This window comes from Grammomys surdaster, unplaced genomic scaffold (assembly GCF_004785775.1).
Source record: "Grammomys surdaster isolate TR1022 unplaced genomic scaffold, NIH_TR_1.0 223, whole genome shotgun sequence".
Taxonomy (NCBI): domain Eukaryota; kingdom Metazoa; phylum Chordata; class Mammalia; order Rodentia; family Muridae; genus Grammomys; species Grammomys surdaster.
Genome location: NW_021604668.1, coordinates 455,430 through 482,063, shown reverse-complemented (window position 1 = coordinate 482,063; position 26,634 = coordinate 455,430). Strand labels below are relative to the sequence as shown.

Here is a 26,634-nt window from a genome sequence, read left to right as displayed (position 1 = left end):
CATTTTTGGGGCTACTTTTAAATTCAGCTATATATTTGGTTCTAAAGAATAAACACTGCCTGGCTTGTGGACCAGGATGATTACATAGTTGACAATGTTTTATGAAAATATAGAGCCTTCTTATGATCTGAATATCAAATACCTTCCCAAGGGCTCATGTGTTAAATAAAGGCCCAGTTTCTACCTGATGGACTTTCAACATGTGATTGGATCATGAGAGTTCTGTCCTAACCAAATAGGACTACTGGGGCGTGGGAATAGGAAGTAGGCTATCAAGAGAGTATCTTTGAAGACTATGTTTTTCTGCGACCCTTCCTCTCTATCTTTGTCTGCTTCCTGGTTGCCATGATGTGAGAAAGTTCTTATACCATGTCCTTCCACTATGATGCTTCTGCCTGTCACAGGCCTAAGAGCTATGAAACAAGCTAATCATGGGTTGAAACCTCCGAATTCATGAGGCAAAATAAGTATTTCTTTAAGTTGTTTTTCATATGGTTAGTCACTGCGATGATCTCTTATCCAAAATATAATAAATCTTCCAGCAGATACTTATATTAAGCAAAGAGCCTTCTGAGAACAGAGTCTGATGTAACTGGACAAGAAGTCACATACCTATGAGCACTCTTTAAAATTTTTTAGATATTTCGTTTGTGTATCTGTTCAGAGTCCTTGATAATCTACCTACAGAAGTGAAGATTATGGAGCTGTTTCTTGGCTATATCATTAAGCTGGAGGCACTTAGACTTAAACCAACTTAAGACTGTTGGTTCTCAGTATCTGACATATACAGATAGGATATTATGTTGAAGAATTTTTATAACTTTTCTGAACTTAAGTTCTGCCAATGAAGGAAATTTAATAAAATGTAAACAAGTGGTCAATGCCATACCTTGCCTAGTGATATCAACAAGATAATATATTGATGAAGTGATTTGAGCTACTAGTGCTAGAGGCATTGTAGAACTTACTATCTTTTATTAAACCACCTAAGACAGGCTTTCTGCTGCCTTCCCCTCAGAATCATCTAAAGTGACTGCTGGAATTTTCGCTCAGGCTGTCAACCTATAAAATATTTGCTTAGAGTGATCAGAGGTAACAAATACTGGAGCTATTCCATAGCTAGTGTTGGGGTATATACATCTCCATCAGAATGTTCCCTAAGGTGACATTCTAGAAGGCCACATTTTCATCAGCATACAGACAATTAACATGCTGCTCAGTGTCTTCAGTGACATTGATTCCTTTGTGTGCCAGTCAGGTCCTCTATACCAATTGCATTTGCATGGTAATGTAATATTATTTGGACAGGTTTGACATTTAAAAGTAAAAAAAACAAAGTCTATTAGTCCATCAGATTCTTTCCTGACATTTTAGTGTTTGTTGCCATTTATAAAAGTAGTAGCTGACATGGACATATTTATATTTTAATGCCACATAACACACCATGGAAAGAACTAAATACAATACAGGTCTTTGGAAATCAAAGGGACCCCAGATATTCAGACTATTGAAAATACCTGGAGTCTTCTGGTTCCTATATTACTGATTTTCACTATATAAAGACCACATAATTATTTTCACTATGTAAAGACCACTGTAAACATTTCAAAGAGCAGAGATTAGCTTAGTGTAAGAGTACTTCTAGGATGTGCAAGGACTCTGGTTCCATCTCCAGCATCTTGTTTTAGATGGATGTTAAGGGGAAGGTCCAGCCAGGGTGTCAGCCTCCCTCTAACAACCTTCCTCCAACACACACATCAAGTTGCTCTGGAACTAGGCACATCCTCTCCCACTTAGGCCTGACAATGCTGTACATTTAGAGGCATGGGGTTGGGGTCCACAGGCAGGCAGGCAGGCAACAGGCTCAGGGACAGCCCCTGCACCAATCGTTGGGGGATCTGCATGAAGACCAAGCTGCTCATCTGCTACCTATGTGCGGGGACCTAGGTCTACCCTGTGCTCACTTTGTGGCTGGTGATTTAGTCTCTGGGTGCTCCCAAGTGTCCAGGTTATTTGACTCTGTGGAGTCCCTGTCATCTTCGGGTGTCTCATTCCCAACCCTTCCATAAAACTCCCTGAGTTCCATCTAATGTTTGGATGTGAGTCTCTGCATCTCTTTCCATTGGTTGTTGGGTGGAGCCTTTCAGAGGACAGTTATGCTAGGTTCTTGTCTGCAAGCATAAAGAGTAGCATTAAGTGTGTCGGGGATCAGTTCTTGCCCGTGGGATAAGTCTCAGTTTGGGGCAGTTATTCCTTTGCATCCCCTCAGTCTCTGCTCTATCTTTGTCCCTGCACATCTTATAGGCAGAACACACCTTGGGTGGAATGTTTTGTGGATAGGTTTCTGTCCTTATCCCTCCACTGGGAGTGCTGCCTGGCTATAGCTAGTAGTCTCAGCTAGAGTCATCCCCACAGACCCTCTGAAGTCTTTCTGCATCTCAGGTCTCTGGAAAGTCCTAGAGAATCCCAACTCTCCACCACCTATCAATCTCTCTTCTCTCTGCTTTCCCTAAATAAGCTTTGCTCCCCCGACCTCCATCCCTTCCTCCTTCTTCCCCTCTTCTTCTACTCATTTCCCTCCTTCCATCTACCTCTAATACTTTGCATCCATTCTTTCTACAGTTTTTTTTTAAATCTTGACTTGTGCTAGATTTTATCAAATATTTTTTTTTCTGGCATCTAGTGATATGATCATATGGTTTTGTTCTTTCAGTTGGTTTTTATAGTAAATTATGTTAACGGATTTTCACATATTGAATCACCCCTGCATCCTGACAATGAAGCCTACTTGATGGTGGTGAATAATGTTTTTAATGTATTCCTGGGTTCTGTTTGTGAGTATTTTATTGAATACTTTTGTATCAATGTTCATAAGGAAATTGGCCTGAAATTCTCTTTCTTTGTTGATTTTTTGTGTGGTTTAAATATCTGGGTGACTATGGCCTCATAGAATGAGTTTGGCCGTGTTCCTTCTATTTCTATTTTGTGAAATAATTTGAGGAATGTTAGTGTTAGTTATTCTTTGAAAGTCAGGTAGAATTGTGCCCTAAAACCACCTGCCCCATGGCTTTTTTGGCTGGAAAACTTTTTTTTTCTTTTTATTTATTTATTTTTGGTATTTTTTTTATTGGATATTTTATTTACATTTCATATGTTATCCCCTTACCCCATCCCCCACTCACCCAGGAATCCCCTATCCCCTCACCCCTCCTCCTGCTTCTCTGTCGATGTACCCCAACCTACCCACCCCAACCTACCCACCCCAACCTTCCCACCCCACTCCCACCCCCCACCCTCAAATTCCCACCCTCTGGTGCATCCAGCCTTCATGAGACCAAGGATCTCTTCTCCCACCTATGCCCAGCAGGGCCCTCCACTCTTACATATACAGCTGAAGCCATGGATCCCTCCCTAAGTGCTCCCAGGCTGGTGGTTTAGACCCTGGAAGCTCTGGTTGGTTGGTATTGTTGCTCTCCTCATGGGGCCACAAACCCTTTCAGCTCCTACAGTCTTCACCCTGACTCCTCCACTGGGAACCCCGTGATCAGTTCAAAGGTTAGCTGTGAGCATCTGCCTCTGAATATGTCAGACTCCTGCATACCTCTGAGGAAACATCTATATCAGGCTATTATCAGCATGCACTTCCTGACTTCCACATCACCATCTACCTTTGGTGACTGCACATGGGATGGATACTCAGGTGGAATGGTCTTCAGACGGCCCCTCCTACCGTTTCTGTCCCTCACTTTGTCTCCATATTTGCTCCCTTGAGTATTTTATTGCTCCTTCTAAGAAGAACCGAATCACCCGACTTGGTCTTCCTTCTTCATGAGCTTCATGTGGCCTGTGAGTTGAATCTTGGGTATTTCAAGGTTCTGGGCTAATATCCAGTAATCAGTGAGTGAAGGCCATCTGTGTTCTTTTGTGATTGGCTTACCTCACTCAGGATGATATTTTCTAGTTCCATCCATTTACCTAGGAATTTCTTAAATTGATTGTTTTTAATAGCTGAATAATACTCCATTGTGTAAATGTACCACATTTTTTGAATCCATTCCTCAGTTGAAGGACATCTGGGTTCTTTCCAGCTTCTGGCTATTATAAATAAGGCTGCTATGAACATAGTTGAGCATGTGTCCTTGTTATATGTTAGAGCATCTTCTGGATATATGCCTATATAACTGGATCCTCAGGTAATGCTATGTCTAATTTTCTGAGGAGCCGCCAGACTGATTTCCAAAGTGGTTGCACCATCTTGCAGTCCCACCAACAATGGAGGAGTGTTCCTCTTTCTCCACACCCTCGCCAGCATCTACTATCACCTGAGTCTGTCAATAGGACAAAACGACAACCAACAAATTGGGAAAAAACCTTTACCAATCCTTCATCTGATAGAGGGCTAATATTTAATATGAACAAAGAACTCAAGAATTTAGACTCCAGTCAACCAAATAACCCTATTAAAAAATGGAGTATAGAGCTTAAAAAAGAATTTTCAATTTAGGAAACTCGAATGGCCGAGAAGCACCTAAAGAAATGTTCAGTATCCTTAGTCATCAGGGAAATGCAAATCAAAACAACCCTGGGATTCCATCTCATACCAGTCAGAATGGCTAAGATTAAAAACTCAGGTTGGAAAACTTTTAATGACTGCTTCTATTTCCTTAGGGGTTATAGGAATATTCAGTTAGTTTACCTGATCTTAATTTAGCTTTGGTAATTGATATCTATCTAGAAAATCATTCATTTAATTTAGGTTTTCTGATTTTGTGGATTATAGACTTTTGAAATAAGAATAATGATTCTTTAAATTTTTGCAATGTCTCCTGTTATTTCTCCATTTTTATTTCTGACTTTGTTAATATTGGTACTGTCTCACTGCATTTTAGTTAGTTTTCCTAAAGGTTTGTTTATCTTTTTTATTTTCATTAAAAAAAACCTAGCTCTTGGTTTCACTAACTCTTTGTATTGTTTTCTTTGTTTCTAATTGATTGATTTCTTTCACTAACTCTTTGTATTGTTTTCTTTGTTTCTAATTGATTGATTTCAGCCTTGAGTTTGATTATTTCCTGCCATCTACCCCTTCCAGGGTGTATGTGCATCTTTTTTTTCCTAGATTCTTCAGATATACTTTTAACTTGTTAGTATCAGAACTCTCCCATTTCTTTATGGGAGCACTTAGTGTTATGAATTTTCCTCTTAGCACTGCTTTCATAGTGTTCCATAAGTTTGCATATATTGTACCCTCATTTTCATTGAATTCTAGAAAGCCTTTAATTTCTTCTTTTTTTTATTTATTCCTTGACCCAGTGATCATTCAATAGAGAGTTTTTCAGTTTCCATAAACATGTGGGCTTTCTGTTGTTTCTGTTGTTGTTGAAGTCTACCTTTAATCTATGGTGCTCTGATAAATTGCATGGGGTTATTTCAATATTGTATCTGTTGAGGCTTGGTTTGTGACCAATATATGGTCAACTTTAGAGAAGGTTCCTTGAGGTGCTGAGAAGAAGGTATATTCTTTTGTGTTTGGGTGAAATGTTCTATTTGGTTTATAACCTCTGTCAATTTCATTGTTTCTCTGTTTAGTTTCTGTCCTGATGATCTGTTCAGTGATTGGAGTGGAGTATTGAGGTTTCCCACTATTAATATGTGGGTTTCAATGTATGACTTTATCTTCAATAGTGTTTCTTTTAGGTATCCTTGCATTTGGGGCATAGTTGTTCAAAATTGAGATGTTCTGTTGGTGGATTTTAACTTTGATGAATATAAAGTATCCTTCCCTGTCTCTTTTGATTATGTTTGTTTGAGAGTTTATTATATTAGATATTAGAATGGCTACTCCAGCTTGTTTCTTGAGTCTTCTTGGAAAACCTTTTTCTAGCCCCTTCTATTTAGATAATGTCTATCTTTGTTGCAGAGGTATGTTTCTTATTTGCAGAAGAATTATAATTCTGTTTATGAATCCATTCTGCTAGCCTGTGTCTTTTTTACTGGGAAATTAAGTCCATTGATGTTGAGAGATATTAATGACCAATGATTTTTACTTCCTTCCTCTTATTTCTATGTTGGTAGTTGTTGATTGTGTGTGTGTGGGGGGCTATGTGTATTCCATTGGTTTTAATGGTGTGAAAATATTTATTTCTTATGTTTTTTAGATTATAGTTAGCCTCATTGAGTTGAAGTTATCTTTCCAGTATCTTTTGTAAGGGCTGGATTAATGGAAAGGTATTGTTTTAGTTTGGTTTTGTCTTGAAATAACTTAGTTTCTTCATCTATTGTCGTTGAACATTTTGCTGGGTATAGTCTAGGCTGACACCTGAGGTCTCCTAGGGTCTGCAAGACCTCTGTCCAGGCCTTTCTAGCTTTATCTCAGATAAAAAGAATTGGGTGTAATTCTGATAGGTCTGCCTTTAGATGTTCCTTGGCCTTTCCTCTTGCTGCTTTTAAAATTCTGTCTTTGTTCCATATATTTAATGTTTTAATTATTATGTGGTGGGTGGGTTTTCTTTTCTGATCCAGTTTGGTGATCTGTAAGCTTCCTGTACCTTTTTAGGCATCTCTTTCTTTAGGTTAGGGAAATTTTCTTCTATGATTTTGTTGAAGATATTTTCTGGACCTTTGAGCTGGGAATCTCCTTTTTCTACTCCTATTATTCTTAAGTTTGGAATTTTCATAGTGTCCCAGATTTTCTGGATGTTTTGTGCCATGAGCTTTTTAGATTTTGCATTTTCTTTGACTGATATATGGATTTATTCTATCGTATCTTCTATAGCTGATATGTTTGCTTCCATCTCCTATATTCTGTTGGTGATGTTTATGTCTGTAGTTTCAGTCCTCTTTCCTAAGTTTTCCATCTCCAGAATTGTCTTGGTTTGTGTTTCTTTACTGCTTCTACTTCCCTTTTCATGTCTTGAATAGTTTCATTTATATCATTCACCTGTTTTGTTGTGTTTTCTTGTGTGTTTTATATTTACTTAATTCTTCTTTTAATCTCTCTACCTGATTGAATGTATTTTCCTCTATTTCCTCAAGAGATTTATTCATGTCCGCTTTAAAGGCCTCTATCATCTTTATAAGATCGGATATGAGATCCTCTTCTTGTGCTTCAGTTTCATTAGGAAATCCACGGTTTGATGTAGTAGGATAGTTAGGCTCTGGTGGCACCATACTGCCCTAGGTCTTGTTGATTGTGTTCTTACTCTATCATTTAGGAATCTATTTTTCCCTGGTGTTGGTTGGATAATCCTAATGGCAGCAGGACTTCTTGGGAAGGTGAGGAGAGCAGTGGGTCAGACAGTGAAGGTCAAGATACTGGACTCTGCTGGCTATGCCTCAGGCAGACCCCACTTTGCAGTCTGTGTCCTGGGCAGACCATACATTTCAGGCTGTGTCCCAGTGAGGCCCAACTGGGAAGACTGGCAAATCTGACTGGGATAGTATTGGTGGAGCAGGGTTCCAAGCTAGTTAGTCTTGGGGGTCCCAAAAGTTTTCCACTGGGAAACACTGCAGTGCAATCCCAGAGCTAGACACTGGGTCTCAGAGTACTGTGAGCAGCACAGCTCTGCAAGTTGTGTACCAGGTGGAATGATGAACTGATCTGACTAGGATGGAATTAGTCAGGCAGGGCTCCAAGCTGGTTAGTTTTGAGGCTCCTGAGGGTTTCCTTGGGGAAGTAGGATGCTCTTGGAGTCCTGCAAGGCTCCTCTGGACCAAACAGCAAGCCCAGAGCTAGACAATAGAACTCAGGGCACCAAGCCCCACTTACCTCTACAGGCTGTCCCAGGAGGACCAAATGGGGAGATGGGAAAGAAATTTTTTTGGGGGGGTATTTTATTTACATTTCAGATGTTGTCCCCTTTCCCAATTTCCCTCCCCCACCCAGAAACTCCCTATACCATCCCCCTCCTTCTGCTTTATGAGGATGTGCCCCCACCCACAGGGCCACAAACCCCTTCAGCTCCTTCAGTCTTCTCTCTAACTTCTTCATTTAGAACCTCATGCTCAGTTCAATGGTTAGCTTTGGCATCGGCCTCTGTATATGTCAGGCTCTGTCAGACCTCTAAGGACACAGTGATATCAGGTTCCTGTCAGCAAGTACTTCTTGGCATCCACATCAGCTTCTGCCTTTGGTGACTGTATATCAGATGGATATGCAGGTGGAACAGTCCCCAGACAACCCCTGCTTCAGTTTCTGTCCCACACTTTGTCTCCATATTTGTTCCCAAGAGTATTTTGTTATTCCTTCTAAGAAAGACCAAGCACCCACAATTTGATCTTCCTTCTTCATGATCTTCATGTGGTCACTGAGTTGTATCTTGGGTATTGCCAGCTTTTGGGCTAATATTTACTTCTCAGTGAGTGCATGCCATGGTGTGTTTTTTTTTTTTTTTTGTGATTGGGTTACCTCACTCAGGATGATATTTTCTAGTTCCATCCATTTGCCTAAGAATTTCATAAATTCATTGTTTTAATAGTTGAGTAGTACTCCATTGAGTAAATGTACCACATTTTCTGTATTCATTCCTCTGTTGAAGGACATCTGGGTTCTTTCCAGCTTCTGGCCATTATAAATAAGACTGCTATGAACATAGTGGAGCATGTGTCTTTATTATATGTTGGAGCATCTTCTAGGTATATGCCCAGGAGTGGTATAGCTGGGTCCTCAGGTAATGCTAAGTCTAATTTTCTGAGGAAGTGACAGACTGATTTCCAGAGTGGTTATACCAGCTTGCAATGCAACCAATAATGGAGGAGTTTTCCTCTTTCTCCATATCCTTACCAGCATCTGCTATCACCTGAGTTTTTTATCTTAGTCATTCTGAATGGTGTGAGGTGGAATCTCAGGGTACTTTTGATTTGCATTTCTGGGTGACTAAGGATGTTGAACATCTTTTTAGGTGCTTCTTGGCCACTTGACTTTCCTCAGTTGAGAATTATTTGTTTAGCTCTGTACCCCATTTTTTAAATAGGGTTATTTGGTTGTCTGGAGTCTAATTTCTTGAGCTCTTTGTATATATTAGATATTAGTCAACTATCGCATGTGGGATTGGTAAAGATCTTTCCCAATCTGTTGGTTGTCATTTTGTCCTATTGACAGTGTCCTTTTTTTACAGAAGCTTTGCAATTTTATGAGGTCCCATTTGTCAATTCTTGATCTTAGAGCATAAGCCATTGATGTTAGGTTCAGGAACTTTCCCTCTGTGTCGAAGTATTTGAGGCTCTTCCCCACCTTCTCTTCTATTAGTTTCAATGTATCTAGTTTTATGTGAAGGTCCTTTATCCACTAGGACTTGAGGTTTGTACAAGGAGATAAGAATGGATCAATTTGCATTCTTCTACATGCTGACCTCCAGTTGAACCATTTGTTGAAAATTCTGTCCTTTTTCCACTGGACAGTTTTAACTCCTTTGTCAAAGATCAAGAGACCATAGGTGTGTGGGTTCATTTCTGGGTCTTCAATTCTATTCTATTGATCTTCTTTCCTGTCTCTGTATCAATACCATGCAGTTGTTCTTGTTTTGTTTTTTATTATTACTATTGCTCTGTAGTACAGCTTGAGGTCAGGGATAGTGATTCCCCTAGAAGTTCTTGTTTTATTGTTGACAAATACTTTTTGCTATCCTGGGTTCTTTGTTATTTCAAATGAATTTGCAAATTGCTATTTCTATCTCTATGAAGAATTGAGTTGGAATTTTGATCGGGATTGCATTGAATCTATAGATTGCTTTTGGCAAGATGGCCATTTTTACTATATTAATCCTGCAAAAGCATGAGCACAGGAGATATTTCCATCTTCTGAGATCTTCAATTTCTTTCTTCAGAGACTTGAAGTTCTTGTCATTCAGACCTTTCTCTTGCGTGGTTAGATTCACACTAAGATATTTTATATTATTTGTTACTATTGTTAAGGATGCCATTTCCCTAATTTCTTTCTCAGGCCATTTATCCTTTGAGTAGAGGAAAACTACTGATTTGTTAAAGGTAATTTTATATTTAGCCACTTTGCTGAAGTTGTTTTTCAGGTTTAAGAGCTCTCTGGTGTACACTTTGGAGTAACTTAAGTATACTATCATACCATCTGCAAATAGTGATATTTTGACTTCTTCCTTTCCTATTTGTATCCCTTTGACTTCCTTTTGTTATCTAATTGCTCTGGCCAGAACTTCCAATACTATATTGAATACAATATAGAACTTCCAGTACTATATTGAATAGGTAGGGAAAGAGTGGGCAGCCTTGTCTAGTCCCTGATTTTAGTGGGATTCCTTCAAGTTTCTCTCCATTTAGTTTCATGTTGGCTACTGGCTTGCAGTATATTGCTTTTGCTAGGTTTAGGTATGGGCCTTGAATTTCTGATATTTCTAGTACTTTTACCATGAAAGGATGTTGAATTTTTGTCAAATGCTTTCTCAGCATCTAATGAGATGAATATGTGTGTTTTTTTCCCCTTTGAGTTTGTTTATATAGTGGATTACATCGATGGATTTCCAAATTTTGATCCATCCTTGCATTCCTGGGATAAAGCCTACTTGATCATGATGGTTGATTGTTTTGATGTGTTCTTGGTTTTGGTTTGTGAGAATTTTATTGAGTAATTTTGCATCAATGTTCATAAGGGAGATTGGTCTGAAGTTCTCTTTCTTTGTTGGGTCTTTGTGTGGTTTAGGTATGAGCGTAATTGTGGCTTCATAGAACGAATTGGGTAGTGTTCCTTCTGTTTCTATTTTGTGGAATAGTTTGAAGAGAATTGGTATTAGGTCTTCCTTGAAGGTTTGATAGAATTTTGCACTAAAACCATCTGGTCCTGGGCTTTTTTTTTGATGGGGAGTCTTTTAATGACTGCTGCTATTACTTTAGAGGTTATGGGACTATTTATATGGTTTATCTGTTCCTGATTTAACTTTGGTACCTGGTATCTGTCTAGAGAATTGTGCATTTCATCCAGATTTTCCAGTTTTGTTGAGTATAGGCCTTTGTAGTAGGATCTGATGTTTTTTTTTTTTTAATTTCCTCAGTTTCTTTTATTATGTCTCCCTTTTCAGTTCTGATTTTATTAATTTGGATACTGTCTCTGTTCCCTCTGGTTAGTCTGGCTAAGGGATTTTCTATCTTGTTGATTTTGTCAAAGAACCAGCTCCAGGTTTTGTTGATACTTTGTGTAGCTCTTTTTGTTTCTACTTGGTTGATTTCAGCCCTGAGTTTGATTATTTTCTTCATTTTGGATGTATTTGCTTCTCTATGTTCCAGAGCTTTCAGGTGTGCTATCAAGTTGCTAATGTGCGCTCTCTCCAGTTTCTTTTTGTAGGCACTTAGAGCTATGAGTTTTCCTCTTAGCATGCTTTCATTGCATCCCATAAGTTTTGGTATGAGATCCTTCATTTTCATTAAATTCTAAAAGTCTTTTATTTCTTTCTTTATTTCTTCCTTGGCCATGTTATCATTGAGTAGAGCGTTGTTCAGTTTCCACGTGTATGTGGGCTTTCCCTAGTTTCTGTTATTATTGAAGACCAGCCTTAGTTGGTGGTGATCTGACAGGATGCAAGGGATTATTTCTATCTTTTTTTATCTTTTGAGGCCTGTTTTGTGACCAATGATACAGTCTATTTTGGAGAAGGTATCATGAGGTGCTGAGAAAAAGATATATTCTTTTTTTTTTTTTAGGATGAAATATTCTATAGATATCTGTTAACTCCATTTGGTTCATAACTTCTGTTAGTTTCACTGTATCTCTGTTTAGTTTCTGTTTCTATGATCACTGCACTGCTGAGAGTTGGGTGTTGAAGTCACTATTATTGTGTGAGGTGCAATGTGTGCTTTGAGCTTTAGTAAAGTTTTTTCTTTTTGTGAATGTGGGTGCCCATACATTTGTAGCATAGATGTTCAGGATTGAAAGTTCATCTTGGTAGATTTTTTTCTTTGATGTATATGAAGTATCCATCCTTGTCTTTTTTAATAACTTTTGGTTGAAAGTCGATTTTATTCAATATTAGAATGGCTACTCCAGCTTGTTTCTTAGGATCATTTGCTTGGAACATTTTTTTCCCAGCCTTTTACTCTGAGGTAGTGTATGTCTTTGTCACTGAGGTCCATTTTCTGTATGCAGCAAAATTCTGGGTCCTGTTTAGCTATCCAATCTGATAGTCTATGTCTTTTTATTGGGGAATTGAGTCCATTGATGTTGAGATATTAAGGAAAAATGATTGTTGCTTTGTGTTATTTTTGTTATTAGAGGTTGAATTATGCTGGTGTAGCTATCTTCTTTTGAGTTCCTTGGAAGATTACTTTCTTGATTTTTCTAGGTTGTAGTTTCCCTCCTTGTGTTGCAGTTTTTCATCTGTTATCCTTCATAGAGCTGGATTTGTGGAAAGATATTGTATAAACTTGGTTTTGTCATGGAATATCTTGGTTTCTGCATCTATAGTAATTGAGAATTTTGCTGGTTGTAGTAGTCTGGGCTGGCATTTGTGTTCTCTTAGAGTCTGTATTATATCAGTCCAGGATCTTCTGGCTTTTATAGTCTCTCGTGAGAAGTATGGTATAATTCTTATAGGTCTGACTTTATGTTACTTGACCTTGTTCCCTTACTTCTTTTAATATTTTTCTTTGTTTTGTGCATTTGATGTTTTGATTATTATATGACAGGAGAAATTTTTTTTCTGGTCCTGTCTATTTGGAGTTCTGAAGGCTTCTTTTATGTTCATAGGCATCTCTTTCTTTAAGTTAGGGAAGTTTTCTTCTATAATTTTGTTGAAGATATTTACTGGCCCTTTAAGTTGGGAATCTTCACTCTCATCTATACCTATTACGCTTAGGTTTGGTCTTCTCAATGTATCCTGGATTTCCTGGATATTTTGAGTTAGTAGCTTTTTTCATTTTGCATTTTCTTTGACAGTTCTGTCAGTGTTTTCTGTTGTGTCCTTTACACATGAGATTCTCTCTTTTATCTCTTGTATTCTGTTGCTGATGCTTACATCTATGATTCCTGATCTCTTTCCTAGGTTTTCTATCTCCAGAGTGGTCTGCCTTTGCGATTTCTTTATTGTTTCTACTTCCATTTTTAGATCCTGGATGGTTTTGTTTAATTCCTTCACCTGTTTTGTTGTGTTTTCTTGCAATTCTTTAAGGAATTTTTGTATTTCCTCTTTAAATGCTTCTACCTTTTTACCTGTGTTCTCCTGTATTTCTTTAAGGGGGTTACTCATGTCCTTCTTAAAGTCCTCTAACATCATCATAAGAAGTGATTTTTAAGTCTGAATCCTTCTTTTCCGGTGTGATGGGGAATCCAGGACTTACCATGGTAGGAGAACTGGGTTCTGATGCTGTCAGGTAACCTTGGTTTCTGTTGTTTATGTTCTTGCCCTTGCCTTTGGCCATCTGGTTATCTCTAGTGCTACCTGCACTCATTGTCTCTGACTGGGACCTTTCTCTCCTGTTATCTTGCTTATGTCAGAACTCCTCAGAGTCCAGTTGACTCTGTGATTCTGTGATCCTGAGTTTCTGGGTGGAAGAGTTCCTGGGACAGAGGCTGCTTGGGGATCCTGAAATCCTATGATCCTGGGCATAGAACTCCTGAGAATCCAGCTTCCTCAACTGCTCTGAGTGCAGTGATTCTTCTGCTGCTCTCAGTGCAGTGGCTCCTCTGGGATGGGTTAGGATGTACTATTAGTAAAACCCCAGCGTGGAGGCTGGGGTTTAAAAATTTAGAATAAAGAAAAGTCACATCAGAAGGCCTGTGCTCCAAATAAAGGGGATAGTGGATGAAATTTTTGATATCTGCTTGTAGGAGGAGCTAAGATGGGAGGAGTAAGGAGAGGAAAAGGAGGAGTGAAGGAAAAGGAAGAAAAAACGAGGGAGAAAGAGTGAGATGTAGGAGGCGCCATGGATGACCACTCATGTACCATATACTGGGAGCAGTCCTGGGTAACAACTTATATCTAGGTTAGTTATTTGGAAACATGTGTAATTATGTGGGCATACTGCTATTGAGCATTACCAAATATATAAAACTTTTGATCAATATTTAAACATTAGAGTCTCATTTCCTACCTGGCCCGCGTGGATGGTGGGATGGTCTGGACAAAGCACAGCCTTGTGGAGACAGCGTGGAAGATTGGAAGAGCCATGTCCCACACTGGCATCTCGTGGGTGGCAGGGGCAGTGTCTCTGGCCACCTGAGCCAGCGGTCTGAGCCGAACGAAAATACACAGCCGCTGCTCATGGCCACAGGCCTTGCCTAGTCAGGAACATGGCAGCCCCGATTCACAAGACAGATCTGGTGCCACTGTTTTAAAATATCTCCCGCAACATCTGCTCATTCTAGAAAACACAGATTCATGCTTCTCTAGACAGTGTTTAGTGACAAATGCTGCTTTGGATAGCAGCTGCCTTAAGTAAGGCAGCAAGAAAACACAAGGTAGTCAAAAGTGTGGCTGTGCTCTTTGCCATCCTGGATAAACAAGTCTTGTTCTCTGCAATGGGCACACTCTTACCTTTGCCACTCCAGTCCAGACTGTTTGTCATATCCCACCTCTCCCCTTGTCCAAGTTCTAATCCAGATTTAGGGTCTAGTACTGTGGTGAATTTTGTGTACTGAAGGATTGGGATAGGAAGAATTTCAGGAGGCTGTTGGAAGCAGCTTGGAGCCCAGATGGGAAAGCACTGGAGTTTTCGGGTGTGTCTCTCAGCATGAGCCTCCCACAAACACATCATCATTGGGCAACTTTGTTTCAGATTCTTGGCTACAACTCCAGACTTTCTACTGCAGAAACACTGAGGTGAGCCCAGCAGGCTGTATTTGATTAGGCCAGCAGGTGAATCTGGGACAGGGCTTTAAAAGAAACAGGTTGAGGGACAGGTGATGACTGGGGGGACTATACTGAAGGGTGGTGAATCTATGGAGAACTACAAGTAATAACCCAGTGCCTGTGTTCCCAAGATGCTATAATCCTTCCTCAAGGGGCTTGTGCTGGCCTTCTTGAAGTGTCATGGTCCTTCCATAGTAATATTAATTGCCGAAGGTCCAACAAGTGCTCTCCCTGTGAGTAAGGGTTTCTTGTTTTATTTAAATGGGTTAGATTTTTTTTTTTTTTACTTAAAAGGGTATTCATTTCAAAGGAGTCTTGGAATGTAAATTGTTCTTTGTTGTTCTTTTCCCTCCACAAGAAATGAAAGAGTTCAAGCAGATGGTTAAATTGGCTTTTCATTTAAAATGTACTTTATCTCGCTGAAAATGCTTTTCTACTGAAAGACCTGTTTTTCTTTGTTAATTAGAGTTTTCTAAACTTTGTTATAGGACTTGAGCTCAGTCAAAGTGTGGTGTGCTAAGGACTTTTAACTTTGGACATCATACTTGGTAAAATCCAACCATGGAATTTTTAAAGAGCTGCCAGGAAACTTGAGGACCCAAATACATTTGCATATTGCATAATTCAATTTTTAATTCAGCTTTTCAATGTAATTTCCCCTATCAGAGGAAAACTTGCTATTGGATCATTTAGGTTTTTTGTATGCTACCTTTTAAGATATTTTTACCAGTATCTTAGAAAATGCTAATCCTTTCTTTCCTTCTTTCTGTGCTCTTCATTTCTTTCTCCTTTCTTTTTCTATTTTCTCTTTCTAAAGCCAGAAAAGGTTTTTAGTTTCTTTCTAATTTTTTTTTTCTGCCTGTGAGTGATATCTTTCTTGGTACCTCACTCTGACTTGTAACTCACTGTGTAGTTCAGGCTGGCCTTGATCTCACAGCAATCTCACTGCCTCAACTTTCCAAGACCTGGTATAAAAGGCATGAATCACCATTTCTGTGAAAACAACACCCAAAAACACTTCTTTTGAAAAGAAGCCAATGATGGTTAACTTGAAGGAGTTATAGCCAACACATTAGTCAGAAGAAGAAAGACTGTTGCTGGAATGTGGGCAGGAATGTTGGCCAGCCTTAGGAGGCAACATTGGGAACTTTAAGACAGAGAAGAAAGAATTTTGTGTAACCAGGTATATGTGCTGGCTCTAACATTAGGAAGAAAGTTTTTCTATGTCAGTGTCACTTCCTTTTCAAGTTAGTCATGTCCTGTTACTTGGGATTGAAAAGGTTTTCTTTTGTATGTATGGGTGCCTGGCCTGTATGTGTCTTTGTACCAACCTTGTGCATGCTGTACCTTCAGAATCCAGAAGACCGTGTTGGATGCACAGGTACTAAAGTGGGGAGCCACTACAAGGGAATAGAAGCTATGTCTTCTGGAAGAGCAGCAAGTGTTTTAAATATAGCCATTTCTCTAGCCCCTTGAGGCTTATTTCCACTGAAAATCAGATTTTTAAACATTTTCAGTGCTGTCTAGGAGCAAAGAGAAATCTATATGTAACACCAACTAAATCTCACTCAGAAAATGAGAATCCTAAATATAATATTTACACTTTTAACTATAATTCATCTGTATTAACTATGTGGTATTTATATTAAAATACCACAATTTATTTATCTATTTATATGGTAAAAGATATTTTGTTTAAATTCGGTTTGTATTTACATAATTAATGAACATTATATATAACGTCCTTTTAAAATTACTTTTTTTTCCTTTTTTTTATTGGATATTTTATTTACATTTCATATGTTGTCCCCTTACCCCATCCCCCACCCACCCGGGAACCCCCTATCCCCTTACCCCTCCTCCTTCTTCTCTGTGGATGTAACCTCTATCTACCCCCCCACTCCCACTTTCCCACCCTCAAAATTCCCACCCCCTGGGGCGTCCAGGCTTCATGAAGTCAAGGATCTCATCTTCCACCTATGCCCAGCAGGGCCCTCCACTCTTACATATTCAGCTGAAGCCCTGGATCCCTCCCTAAGTGCTCCCAGGCTGTTGGTTTAGACCCTGGGAGCTGTGGTTGGTTGGTATTGTTGCTCTCCTCATGGTGCCACAAACCCTTTCAGCTCCTTCAGTCCTCACTCTAACTCCTCCATTGAGAACCCCATGATCAGTTCAATGGCTAGTTGTGAGCATCTGCCTCTGAATATGTCAGACTCTTGAAGGCCTCTGAGGAGACATCCATATCAGGCTCTTATCAGCATGCACTTCCTGACTTCCACATCAGCATCTACCTTTGGTGACTGCACATGGGATGGATACTCAGGTGGAAAGGTCTTCAGACGGCCCCTCCTTCAGTTTTTGTCCCTCGCTTTGTACTTTTTGTATTTTTGAGATTATTATATAATTACATTTCTTTCTTCCTTTTCCTCCTTTCAAGCCCTCTTCTATATCCCTCTTTGCTCCCTTTCAAATTCATGGCCTCTTGTTTTCATTCATTGTTTTTACATATATATGCATATACATATGTATTCAAAATGTAATAATATACCTTGCTAAGTCTGTATAATGCTACTGCATATATGTTTTCAGGGCTGAACATTTGATACTGGATAACCAATTGGAGTGTTCCTCCTAGGGAAGACTTCTCCAGACCTCATCATTCTTTAGTTACCTACATAGTTTTGGAAGAGCAACTGAGTAAAATTGGAATCCCTGGGTACCAGTCTGTGAATGTCCTCACAGATCTAGCCAGATGGATTTGCAAGTGGTTGTGTTGTATCTATTAATACTTCTACTAGAATATATATAATTTTCCTTTGTATTAGGTATTCTGTTTAGGATACCATATTGGTGAGATTTCACAAGTAAAGCTTTCCTGTCATAAACAAGACACTATCTCAAAGCATATTTCCTGGTCTTCTGGCTCTATAATCTCCTACCCTGAAATGTTTTCTGAGCCTTAGGTGTAGGGGTTGTGTTGTAGATATCTATTGGGGAGTGGGTACCCATAGTCAGTTGTTCTCTGTAATTGTCTCTTTCTGCTGCAGAAAAAAGCATCTTTGATAAAGAGTAAGAGCTCACCTATCTGTGAGTAAAGAATGAGTATTTAGAATGCAGTTAGAAATTATGCTTTTTAGGAAAGTAACAGTAATAGACCCTCCTCAGTTGGCTAGGTTTACAGTGTCTGGCATGAATTTCTTTCTATTAAGCAGCCTTAAGTTCAGTTGGATGACTGTTGGTTACTTTCAGTGCCACTATTACACCTTTTGGAATATCTATACTGGTTCTAGTGATTGTTGTGTTATGTAGGTGTTCAGCTGGGAAAGACTATTGATTGCTTTTTTTCCCTTGGCAGCTTGCACAGTTCCTTATAGTACTATAGGTACTCAGAGAGGAGGCTTCCAGGTCAGATCCAGCTCAATTTTTCCTGTCTGAAGTGTCTGATGGTTTTAGCAATAAGATCTTATCTTCTGTTTCTAGGAAGCAACCAAGGGCAACAGCAGTAGTTTATATTTTTAGGGTATTTTTGGTCTCCTCTGACCAACAACTCAAAAGGAGGTTTTCCATGCTTAGCACTGAGATTTTGCTAGCTAGTTTATAGCTTTGAGTGGCATAACTTTATTTAAACTATGTACATATATAATTTATATACAAAATATTAAGCAAACATAAAATAATATGATTCCCTATGTTCTTGTCAAACAACTTTAGTATTATTTATTCCTCCTTCTTTTTCTGTATTGCCTTCCCTCTCTAACCCCTCAGATATCCTCCCCCTCCACCCCTGCCTTTTGCCCATTTCCCACTACAGCATCTGTGGTGCATGCCTTTAATCCCAGTGCTTGGGAGGTAGAGGCAGGTGGATCTCTTTGAGTACAAGGCCAGTCTTGTTTGTGTAATGAGTTTTAGGCCAGACAGAGTTACACTGGAAAACATCGAAGACATGGAGTAGATATTACTGTTTTTTGATATGAACAACCAATAATTCATGATTTCTACATTGCTCTTCATGGCTGCCTCAGTCAGGTGAATATTAAGATTTCATGAGTGTGAGATTCCTTTTGGGGTCTCAATTCTGCCTCCTTGGTATATTTCTGTTCTGTTTTCACATTTTATTACTTAGGACACATTTATAATAAATGCTAATAGCTGGTAGGGAGTGAGCATTATCATGTTCCTCTTCTGGATTATCATTAACATTTGTCTTAAGGATTTGCAAAGATTAAGAACTTGTTTTAAAATGACATGCTTCCAAAAACAGCATATTGTGAATAATAGCTGTTAGAACTAAGTGACGAGTCCCAAACAAATCACGCTATGCATCAGGTCTCACATGGGAGGTTTATTGGGAGGGGAAGTAGAGGCAGCCTCTGGGAGAGGGAGGAGAGAAGGGGGGAGCAGGGAGAACAAGACTTTTATTAAGTCTGTGGTGCATGAGCAAAGTGATATGCGACAGGGCCCATGGTATATGTGCAAAGGGATAGACACAGAAGAAACACTGTTGCCTCTTGGGCCGCTAAAGATAATGTGTCTTGACGCTGGGTCCCTCGAGAGCTGGCTATAAAGATGCCTGAGTGTCATGAAGTCACTTCTAGCTGTCCATGGATGTGCCTGATTGCCAACATTAGCTTATAACAGTTTTGATTTTTCAATTAAAAATAAAAGAGGAAAGATGTGTGTGTGTGTGTGTGTGTGTGTGTGTGTGTATAATTTTCTTGGGATTGCATTAGTGTGTAGAAGAATTTGAAAGAAAAATTTCAGATTTGTTATATGTAATTTATTAGTAGTCAGATATTCTCTGTTTATTAATGTGTCAATTTATTATTCTTTGTCTTATCTTTGAGGTGTTTGCTGATTATTTTATACTGACTTACTAATGAATGCTTTATCAGGGTAAATTATTTGTTTGTGATTATTCCAGAATTATCATAAAAGAAAATGCTAACACACATTTCAGGATATCTACCAGAATGAGAGACATATTTAGATATTGCTACATGAAGTTTTCTCTTAAAATATGAATGAGCATTTTTTTAGATTGTTTCCTCTGCCAACTTACTTATATGTGCTTACAATAAATATGCCTCTATTTGCTTTGTAGGTGACAAAATGCTAATCAGTGAAAGAGCCTATTGTTGGCCACGAGGAATTGGTCGAAGTAGATCTGAAGGAAATTTGGTTGATATGGAAGCCTTGAAACTCTCAAAAAATCACAATACTACAGGTATGGGAATTTATAATATGATGTTTCTATGTGAATAAATCAAATAATTTCCAGTCTATATGGAATGTTTGCCTCTAAAAAGTGCTATGGAAGATGTACAAAATTATCAAGTACAAGTGCTATCACAGAATAGAATATCATTAAAAATAAATGTTTTCTTAAGAAAGTACACTAGTATGGGCTAGACAGATGCCTCAGTGGATAAAATGATTGCCATGTAACCATGAGAACAAGGCTTTGTTTTTCCAGTATACATTAAAAGCCATGCATGGTTGTGCATCTGTAGTCCCAGCACTAGGAATCAAAGATCCCTAACTAATCAAGTGTAACTAATCAGTGAACTCAACTTCAATGCTGTCCCAAAGATAAGGTGGCATATCATAAAGGAAGACACCTGATGTTGACTTCTGGTGACTTCTGGCCTTCACATGTAGACATATACAACACACAAACACACACACACACACACACACACACACAGAGAGAGAGAGAGAGAGAAAGAGAGAGAGAGAGAGAGAGAGAGAGAGAGAGCTCACAGATTAAAACAGATATCAAAAGAGGCACAAATTAGCAAATGAATAGTATATCCTGCAATTGCAAACTTGGGGGGGGGTGATGAAGATAACTAGGGACTGAGAAGCCTAATAATCTTCATAGAGCAAAATCCAATTGACCTGATACAGAGAGAGAGAGAGAGAGAGAGAGAGAGAGAGAGAGAGAGAGAGAGAGAGAGAGAAATAAGTTTTGAAAGAGTGGGAATTTGTGGTAATAAGGAAAATATTATTTTTGTTTTTCAAAACCCATCTTATTAATTCTATTGTGTATGATGGCTTTCATTGTCCCTAAAGCAGTATCAAATGCACAGAGTCCTCATGTTTGTAATTAGTTTTTCTATGAAAGAGCCAAACAAATTCTACTCTAAACATGAAATTATCCTGATGCTATGGGATGTATTATAAATGTTTTCTGTGTTCTTCTATCCATTTCCAAGGATGTAATAACGTGTTTCTGTCTAGTGACATCCTATCCTTTACCAAATATGACCTCTCAAAAGTCCAGTAAATTACTTCAGTCAATAAATTCACAGGAAATCTGTGTTTTCAGTGTGTCTTTTATACACACATGTACAAAATAATATTGTTAAATCTATTAATAAAATGTTACAAAAAATGAATAAATAATAGTGATGTTAACTTAGAAGTCTACTTTGAAAATTCTTTCAATTGTGTATGGATATGTTTGACATTTCATAGATATCATTTGAAAAGAAACACATCAAATTAATCTTGTGGATATAGTGAGATTACAGCTCAATGTTTAAAAAAATCTTGTTGTTGCCTGTTTTTTCAGGAGTTTACTTTGGGTAAATGAAACATAAGATAATAAGGTATAATTTTATGCTAGCATAAGTAAATGTATTAAATACATTATTATTGTATTGTAATATGTAACTATATACTGTACTCAACATTCTTTTACTTTATATTTTATGATACCTTAAGATAAAATTAATATACTTCTACTCAAAACAACTTTGTATAAAATGCCCCTTTCCTCATTAAAAACAAATTGATACAAGTTACTCCTGAGCTTGTAGTAGACATCAACCTGGGGATCAAAAGTGAAAACCTAAGGTAAGTTTTGAGTTTTTAAGGTATGAAGAAATTAATCATTCTCGTATCTTAGACTCTTACTTCATTTTATCTTTGCTTTGTTTTTGTTTAAATAACAAGCACGGCAAGGACTAGGCTTGCCTCACAACTGGCCAGATGCTTCTACTCTCCATGGTAATAGAGATGCCAAAGCTACAAATCCATTCTGGAGTGAACTGTCTGCCTCAAACCCATTTCTGGAAGACATTACACAGCTAAGAGATAACAAAAAGAGAAATAATGTGTCTATCTTGAAGGAAGATCCTTTTCTTTTTTTAAGACAAATAGAAACAGAAAATTCTTTTGATTCCTCTGGTGATGAACTTGACATGGATCAGGGGCTTAAGTCATCTTCCTCAAGGATGTCAGGAAGGTCTAAGAGTGTTTCAGAACTCTTAGATGTCTTAGGTGATACAACACACATTCATCAAAGTACACATAGCTCTGACCAAATCCTAGAACAAGACTTAGAATGGCTTCAAAATGACCGAGAAGCATATAAAATGGCTTGGCTAAGTCAACGTCAGCTTGCCCGCTCTTGCCTAGATCTGAATACAATTAATAAGAGTCCTGGGTGGGCGCAAACACAAATTGCAGAGACTGTTGCAGTTTGTAAATTAAATCACCAAGGAGGGTCAATCCAATTACCTGACTCAGACATCACTATTCACGTACCCCAAGGACACGTAGCTGTCGGAGAATTCCAGGAGTTATCTCTGAGAGCATTTCTGGATCCTCCACCAAAGCTGAACCATGATCTCTCCTGTACTGTAAGCCCTCTCTTGGAAATCAAGTTAAGCAACCTGAATACCATGGAAGCTATTTTGTTGGAGATGAAAACTGGAGCAGAAGTGAAAACAGATCCTTTGAGCCAAGTCATGACAAAAATAGTGTGCTTGCACAGCCTGGACCAAGAAGGGCCTTTCCAAGTGCTAAACAACTGCTATATCTACAAAGATACCATCCAAGCTAAGCTTCTTGATCTTAGCCATGTAATGTATATAGTCATAGCTGCACAAGCTACAATCATTCAGCCACCAGCTGCTACTATTTGGGATTATATCCACAAAACCACCTCCATTGGAATATATGGACCCAAATATCTCCATCCAAGCTTTACTGCTGTTTTCACTGTTTGTGGCCACAACTATGTGCCAGGAAAGTTTACAGTCTCTGACATTAAAAAGGGTGGAAAAAACACATCTCCAGTTGTATTTCACCTCTGGGGGAAGCATTCATTTTCACTTGACAAGCCACAAGATTTAATTATTTCAGCTTTTTCATGTGATCCTGATTTTGAAGTAAAGGAAGAGGGAGAAAGAAAAGTAATTGCACAAAGGCAATTGGAAACAGGTGTGGTAGTACATCAACAAGTTTTCTTTTCTTCAGTTGACCACAGAGAGCTGCACTTGTTTGTTTTCCGGGTTCAGGTAAATCCCCCCAGTGGAAAACCAGTCACACAGTTCTTTGTCACTTCACCTGATCCAGCCCCAAATCTAAAAAGGTTCTCACATCTGCCAGGCTTCTTCCAGAAGGAGAGAAAAGACAGGAGAGTGCCTTTATTGTCATCGGGACTTGTTAAGTATCCCACTTTCCAAGACAAAAAATTGAATTTTACCAATTATGGCGTCACACTGAAGACAGTACTGAGGCAAAGTAAGATTGACTATTTGCTTGAGTATTTAAAAGGGGACACAATTGCCCTTCTTGGAGAAGGTACAGTAACAGCCATTGGACAGTCCAAAGTGAAAGAGTGGTACGTAGGAGTCCTTCGAGGTAAGATTGGACTCGTCCATTGCAAAAATGTCAAGGTGATTTCCAAAGAACAAGTGATGTCAATGTCTGATGGAATTTTGACAACCAAGAATCTTCTGGAACAAATTGCTTTGCCATTTAAAAATCTTACTTATATATACTCAGTTGTATTGACCTTGGTGTCAGAAAAAGTTCATGACTGGAAAGTTTTAGCTAATGTCCTGGGTTACTCACATCTGGCACAGGAAGATTTTGATAGAATTCAAGCTGATAAGGAACCAGAAAGGGTTTCTTACATTGTCAAGAAGTTAAAGGAAGATTGCCATGAAGACAGAAATACCAGGAAGTTTCTTTATGAACTGATTGTGGTGAGTATTGGTTGATAATTAATAATTAATAATAATAAATTCATCTTAGAGAATTTGATAAACTTGATGATGTTATAACAAAAATGAGAGGTGAGATGAAAAACTAGAGGTCTCAAATACATTAAAGCCATTGAATACCAAATAGGGAACTTTTTCTATGGGGTCATAGCTTTGGATTCATGATCTGAGAGTTAATGGTGATTTTTCTCAGAAAATTGATCTATAAGGATAATCTAAAGTTTGTGTTTGTGTTGAGACTTTTTATTTAAACTCAAGAAAATATTTCTTCTTTTGTCAAATATTTAGACAGCCCTTCAAATGTCATAGGAGCTCCATAACATGAAAGTAAAGAAGAAAAATAAACAAAACTACTCAGACTTACCAGAGGCTGATTTTTGAGTGTTTGTTTTCTTCAAACACATAAGTATTATCTATTACTTTATCAGCTTGATATTCTTTTGTATATAATAATACTTCATGACTCTAGTAATGATTCTTCTAATACTGTATTTAGTATTTAGTAGAATACTCAAGGGTCAACTCCTTACAGCATATATTGACCCAACTTAAAAGCCTTGTGGAGAGTTATAAACAATTGGTTTTAAAACAGAAATTCAAAGTTATAGTAATAAAATATCAAAATGATATTTCTAAAGAACATTAAAATATGGCTGTATATATATAGACAATAATTTCTAAGTGCTAAATGTTAATACATTCTTCAAATAGTGTGTATATATATGTGTTGGGGGGGCTTAAAATGCTTTGTAAGTACATTTTAGTAAATGTACTGAATAACTATGAAAACAGTGCTCCTAAGTCCTTAATTGATGAATCAGACAGTGAGCAGAGACACGTAAAAAAAGTAAATTTTAATAAATCTGGAAGCAGCAGAGGAAAAATTGGTGAGCAAATTCAATCTGTGACATTAATAATAATTTTCATGTTAAAGAAATATATTAACAATCAAGAGTAGTTAAAACAACCAGAGCTCCCAGACTCTAAACCACCAGCCTGGGAGCACATAGGGAGGGACTCATGGCTTCAGCTGTATATGTAGGGGAGGATGGCCTTGTCGGACATAAGTGGGAGAGGAAGTCCTTGGTCTCATGAAGGCTGGATGTCCCAGTGTGGGGTAATTCAAGAGTGGGGAGGTGGGAGTGGGTGGGTGGGGACACATCCTCATAGAAGCAAGAGGAGGGGGGATGCATTGGGGGTTCCTGGGTCGAAGCGTAATGGGGAAATGGAACTAAAATATCCAATAAAAAATAGTTTAAAAAATTTTAGAGTTATAACCTCTAGTTGGCTAGTGGACATTTTAGTATGTTATGCTATGTTCTCAGTGACTATGGGCCAAGTGACTGAATAGTAGTGACTTCCCTGCCCAGTATAAGCCACACATTCATTTTATAATAGCTTCTTTTTGTAACTTGGTATTCAGCAGACTCACAGAACTACAAACAAAAAGTTATTTTCTTTTCTTAGCAGCTGAAAATAAGTTATCTTGGCCTAATGACCTGGATGTTTATGTCTGATCATACCAGAAGGTTGGGGATGAGATAATACATCATAGAATAACCTGATTAAACAATCTGGTGGAGACCCATTCAACTAATGCTAAGCCTCATTGGTGCCATTAAGACTCCCTTCTGGAAGAGGCTTAGGCATGGCCACCTGTTAGCAAAGCAATTGATCCCTCTGTGGTATAGAGTTGAATATTCAAACATTCATTATGTAAGTGTAAGTTTTTCTTGTTCTGTGTCTTGATGGGCCATATTGAGAAGTTAAGAGTGGTTGTTTTTATACCTTCAGCATGTGATTTTATCTTAATTCTAGAAGACTAGACAGAATGTTATTGTCACCATATCCATTATGAAAAGCATTGCAGAGATATAGAAAATATTTCTTATGAAATTGTTCTTTGCCATGGTAAAGCCATGCCACAAAAACTCAAGTGTATTTGGAGGCCTGCTAACTTGGTATTGCTTCTTACTGGGGACACCACTTATCAGTATAAATAAAGGGGTCAATAGAACTTCTGTCTCCAGTTTATGAACTGTACTTTTACCTATAGATCTCATGGGGATATACATGGTACATTTTAATTGGTGCATTTTTTATTAATTTAGTTTTATTTACTATTTCATATGGGTAGATAAAACCCCTGGGTATCCTTACATAATGAGGAAGTGCCAAGCATGTTTACAGACTTATTTGGATATGGATATGGATATGGATATGGAGATGTATATATATATATATATATATATTCCTCAAATCATAAAGGAAACTCTTAGACTTGCCTGAAACAAGGTAAAGATGTGAGCAATAAATGAAGAAATAGTCTAATAGCATTCCACTTTCTTGTTATATGAGAATATTCACCTTTATTAACTTTGGTTTATATTAACAGAATCACATTAGCAGTGATTTAAATTCAGAAACTTCTGTAACTTTGTTCAAAATTAAAGGAGTATCATATGCGTATTCAATAAACATGATTCTAGAAAAATTTAAATTACATTTTGTTGAAATAGATTCTCTATTAATCCTCTGGTAAGGCAAGGAATAAGTTTCTTTGAAAATTAGTAACTACCTCTAGATTCGGAAATTATTCATTGTTGGACTCATGGGTACTGATGAAAGGGTGAATATTGTTCCATTAAGAGATTAAGTCATGTGTAAATAAAGTGATTTATCCATGATCCCATGGTTTGCTACTGAGGCTGTAAAAACATTCCTCTAACTCTAGCATAGTCATGATCACTGTAGTTGCTTGTTGAATTTTCTTAAATGTGAATCAGCATTCTGAGTTTAAAAACCTCAACTAT

At 38.0% G+C, this 26,634-nt stretch overlaps 1 protein-coding gene across 1 annotated transcript in view; it reads left to right on the top strand.

Annotated features, from left to right (window-relative positions):
- Macc1 (MET transcriptional regulator MACC1) overlaps nt 1-26,634 on the top strand; it is an 89,141-nt gene that overhangs the window by 41,787 nt on the left and 20,720 nt on the right. The window contains exons 2-3 of the mRNA XM_028773206.1: nt 19,906-20,028; nt 21,762-23,803. Coding sequence (XP_028629039.1) covers nt 19,914-20,028; nt 21,762-23,803 — 2,157 coding nt within the window. The 5' untranslated portion in view covers nt 19,906-19,913. The remainder of the gene's footprint in view (nt 1-19,905; nt 20,029-21,761; nt 23,804-26,634) is intronic.